Source organism: Manacus candei, unplaced genomic scaffold (genome assembly GCF_025592945.1).
Source record: "Manacus candei isolate 608988 ecotype Guabito, Panama unplaced genomic scaffold, ASM2559294v1 h1tg000002l, whole genome shotgun sequence".
NCBI lineage: Eukaryota > Metazoa > Chordata > Aves > Passeriformes > Pipridae > Manacus > Manacus candei.
Genome location: NW_026138050.1, coordinates 2,137,198 through 2,141,012, shown reverse-complemented (window position 1 = coordinate 2,141,012; position 3,815 = coordinate 2,137,198). Strand labels below are relative to the sequence as shown.

Here is a 3,815-nt window from a genome sequence, read left to right as displayed (position 1 = left end):
GCAAAAATTGAGTATCTTTAAGGGAAATTAAAAGGAGAAGCCAAATAGAACAGATGTCGGGTTTTCTCTGCCACTGCACTGACAACATTTTTGTCTCCTTATCAATAAAAAACTTTTTAAAGGGAGAAAAGGAAATCATCATGGTATTAAGGAGGGAAGGGACCACAAGAGAGAAAATTTGTAAATTAGATAAAATTATGATCCACATGCAGACCTCCTGCCACCAGTTATATCTGCACCTCTATACGCAAATAGATATGATGGTATGGAAATTAGGAGACAGTTAGTACAATTACCATCACCATCTCCATCTGATATCGTGTCAGATGGGTAAGGTTTGGCAAAGAACTCGCTCTCCTGTGAATTCTGAGGGGGGAAATCAAAGCCCAGCCTCACCCTCCGGCAGCAGGAGCAAACCTGAACCCTCCCTCCGAGCTGACACTGCTGTGGTTTTCTCCTGCTGTTGGTGGTACTGATTTTGGGGAGGCCAAACCCTGAGTACCGCATGGGGAGAGACCCCTCAAAGCCAAAAGAAGAGAAGGTTTCTCCCTCCTGCTCCTTCCCGAAGTTTTAAAACACCATCACCTGATTTAAGGGGAGAAATCTGCCCTGCCTCACTCTCAGCTGTGACAGGAACACAGTGCCCTCTCCAAGCCCTTCCAGGGCCAAGACTATGACTTTTTTATTATGGAACTATCATTCTGTTTAACACTTCCATGGTTAAGCACTGCTTGAAGCTCAATTCCTTGTTTACTTCTCCCTCCCACCTGCACGTGCAGAGGAGCCCCGCTGCCCCTTGGCAAGGGTGTAAAGCAGAACTACCTGCAAAACTCAACACTTTGGGCAAACCTCGAGCAAACAAGGCCATAAAAATTGTGGGGTTTTCCCTCTCCAATTCTTTCTCCTACTAAGAGCCCAAGGCAGCGTTCTGGGGAGGACTGAGCAATTCCTACAACCAACAAGGCTGGACCCGGCGTTGTTGCTGAGGAGAACGGGGATCTGGGAGGCTCAGGGGTTTCTCTGGTTAACTGAAGTGAGATCAATAATAACCATATTAATAAATAATGGGTTTAATAGCAGCAGGATAGAGGCAGCAAACTGCAGGCAGGTATTGGGGGGGGAGGGAAAAGCATTAATTATCCACACAATGCCAGCGCTCCAAGCACAGCTAAAAGCTCACTCTGGGAAGATTATCACGACAGACTGACAACTCTCACTTGCACACAAGCATTTCGGGTAAAATTCAATTTTCTGGCTGTCACAGTCGAGAGGAACACCCTGCTGTCTACTATTTCACATTAATAAACTCAGTAAAGGACACAGGGGATGGGGAGAGATTGTTCTCTTCCTTCCCTGCCTGCAAGTTGCAGAAGAACAAAAGCAAAAGAGGAGTTTTGGGGAGCAAAGGCATGTGCTTTTCTCAAAGCAACTCCAAACCCGCTCCATTTCTCCCCTCCGGGAAAGTGCACATGCACTCCCGGCTCTTATATAAACACAGGAGGGTCAGCGCCTGGCTGAGATTCCCCACCACGGCTAAAATAAATACGAGGTTGTCTTTTAAACTTCACTCCTTCCCACCCCAGAGAGACAGGAGGGGAGCTGAGGGGTTCTCCCCTCTGTGGGTGCTCAGGGGCTGCAGCTCAGCACCCTCCAAGGTCGGGCACCTCGTCCTGCCGCCCGTCCCGGACAGGCGGGCGATGCTGGTGCAGCAAACGGGACCTTGGCGTGTGTGTGTCCCCCCCCAAAAGGAGCCCAGAGGGGTGAACCCGGGGGAAACACACTCCCTGCATGTCCCGCTCCCACAAAACCCCCCGTCCCCCTTCCCGAGGGGGACGCCCAGAGCGGGGACGCGCTGGGGACGCTCAGGGGACCGCGGTGGCTTCGTGCCATCCCCATGCGCTGCTGGGAGCGGGGAGCCCGCGGGATGCGGAGCCCTGACGGGATGCTCCGGGCACGGGGGGACATCCCGGGGGGCGCGGTGTCCCTCGGGAAAGGATATGGATTACAGACCAGCCTGAGGCACCAGCTGCGCGGGCGGGTGGTTTGCTTGAGGCAGAAGAAGGCGGTGGGTGCCAGCGCCGGGTAAGGCACCTGCTCCTCCTCCTCGGAGGCCAGGTCGGGCGGCGGGTCGCGGCCGGGGGAGCCGGCGGGGCTGGAGCCGGAGCCGGAGCCGGTGCCGGCATCCTCGGGCGGCTGCTCGGCGGGGCGGCGCGGCGGCGGCGCGGGGATGGGCACCCGCACCTCCCCGGCCGGGCGCGGCGGCTCTCGGCTCTCGCCATCACTCATGGTCGCGGCCAGGACCTGCGGGGCAAGGGCAGGGGGTCAGGGGCTGCGGCCCCCCCGGCGCCGGGGAAGCTCCCGCCGGGTCCCGGCGCTGCAGCCACAACAAAGGCGGGCGGGGGGAGGTCGGAGCCTCCGCCCGGGCGCGGCCGCTCCCGCCCCCCGGCGAGCTGGGGCTCCCCCCGGAGAAGCTCCGCCGCCCCCAGGTACCCCCTCCCGGCTTCTCCCTTTGTATTCTGGGGGATGGAAAATTGCTTGTGGGGTTTGGGGGGGTGTGTGTCCTACCTTAGTTCGGCGGAGCGCGGTGTTCCCAGGGGCATAGCCGTGCCTTCCAGCTCACATGGGACCAGGCGGCAATCGGGGCTCCGGGAGACGGCGGAGCTTACCCCCCCCGGCACGGCAGCACCCCCAAAATCCAGCGGGGGAGAGGGGGGAGCCGGGGCTCGGCGTGCGGCGCCCGCCCGCAGGGATGGAGGATGGAGGAAGGCTGGCGAGGAGGAGGATGGAGGAGGAGGAGGAGGAGAGGTGGTGGCGGCGGGAGCCCTTCCCGAGCCTCGCGGAGCCTCTCCCGACGGTAAATCCCAAGGAGCGAGCGGGGAGCTCCGCAAAGCTTCGCCCGCGCTGAACAGGAAACTTCGGATTTACCGGGGGAGGAGGGAGAGCGGAGGGGAGGGGAGGGGAGAGGAGGGGAGGGGAGGGGAGAGGCGGGGGCGGCGGGGGCGGGCGGCCGGGAGGAGCCGGGGCAGCCCCGCGGGGCGGGCCGGGGGCGGGGGGGCTCCGGCATCGCCCCCTCCCCGGCCTTTGTTCGGGCTCCGGGCGGTGCGTGGGGAGGGCAGGTCACCCACGAGTGGAAGAAGGAGGTGGGGACCCCCCTACCACCACCACCAGCACCCCCGGGAGGTGGAAAGGACTTTGCGGAGGGGGGGGGGGACCGCGTTTGTCCCCTCCCTGGGGTGAGGGATGCGCGGCTCCGCTCCCCGCGGCCGGGGACCCTCAAAAGGAGATACACCCCAAAAGCGGGAGATACACCCCCAGCTGGGGAGGATGCCCTCCCAGAAAGGGAGATACACCCCCAAAAAGGGAGATGCCCCCACACACACACCCCGGAGGTCTGCGGGGCTCCCCCCAGCCCCCTGCAAACCCCGCTCGCCCCCAGGGCATTGATCCCTTAGTTTTAATAAATAGCTGTACAAAGCCAAGTTCGAGGTCGGAGCGTTTTAATAACTAAAGATCGGCTCTAAACTGCGCTGGTTTGGAGCTGAGTAGCTAATCTTCTCAAGGGCTTAGCTCGCAGGGATCCGAATAAACAGATCATGGAAAGTCCTTACAGGCACCATCCCCTTAAACTCTGCTCAGGAAGTTTTATTCCTTTGAGTTCTTTGGAATTATGTGAATTATATCAGAATATAGCACCGATGGGGGCGGGGGCAATAGGAATTTAAAACTGTTAGCTGGATGCATTCCCCTCCACTGGAATGTTTTAAGGAGTGTGAGTTCATTATACACCACCACATTCAATTTGCAAATGTAGTTCC

The 3,815-nt window shown here is 59.1% G+C and overlaps 1 protein-coding gene across 1 annotated transcript; it reads right to left on the bottom strand.

The window, feature by feature from the left end:
* Positions 1-1,640: 1,640 nt before the first annotated feature.
* LOC127466241 (voltage-dependent T-type calcium channel subunit alpha-1H-like) lies at positions 1,641-2,908 on the bottom strand. Its single transcript, XM_051776878.1, has 3 exons — positions 2,566-2,908; positions 1,804-2,301; positions 1,641-1,700 (listed from the first exon to the last, which is right to left on the bottom strand). Exons 2-3 carry the CDS (start codon positions 2,284-2,286, stop codon positions 1,641-1,643), a joined length of 543 nt encoding a protein of 180 aa, XP_051632838.1. The 5' UTR covers positions 2,287-2,301; positions 2,566-2,908.
* Positions 2,909-3,815: the final 907 nt, after the last annotated feature.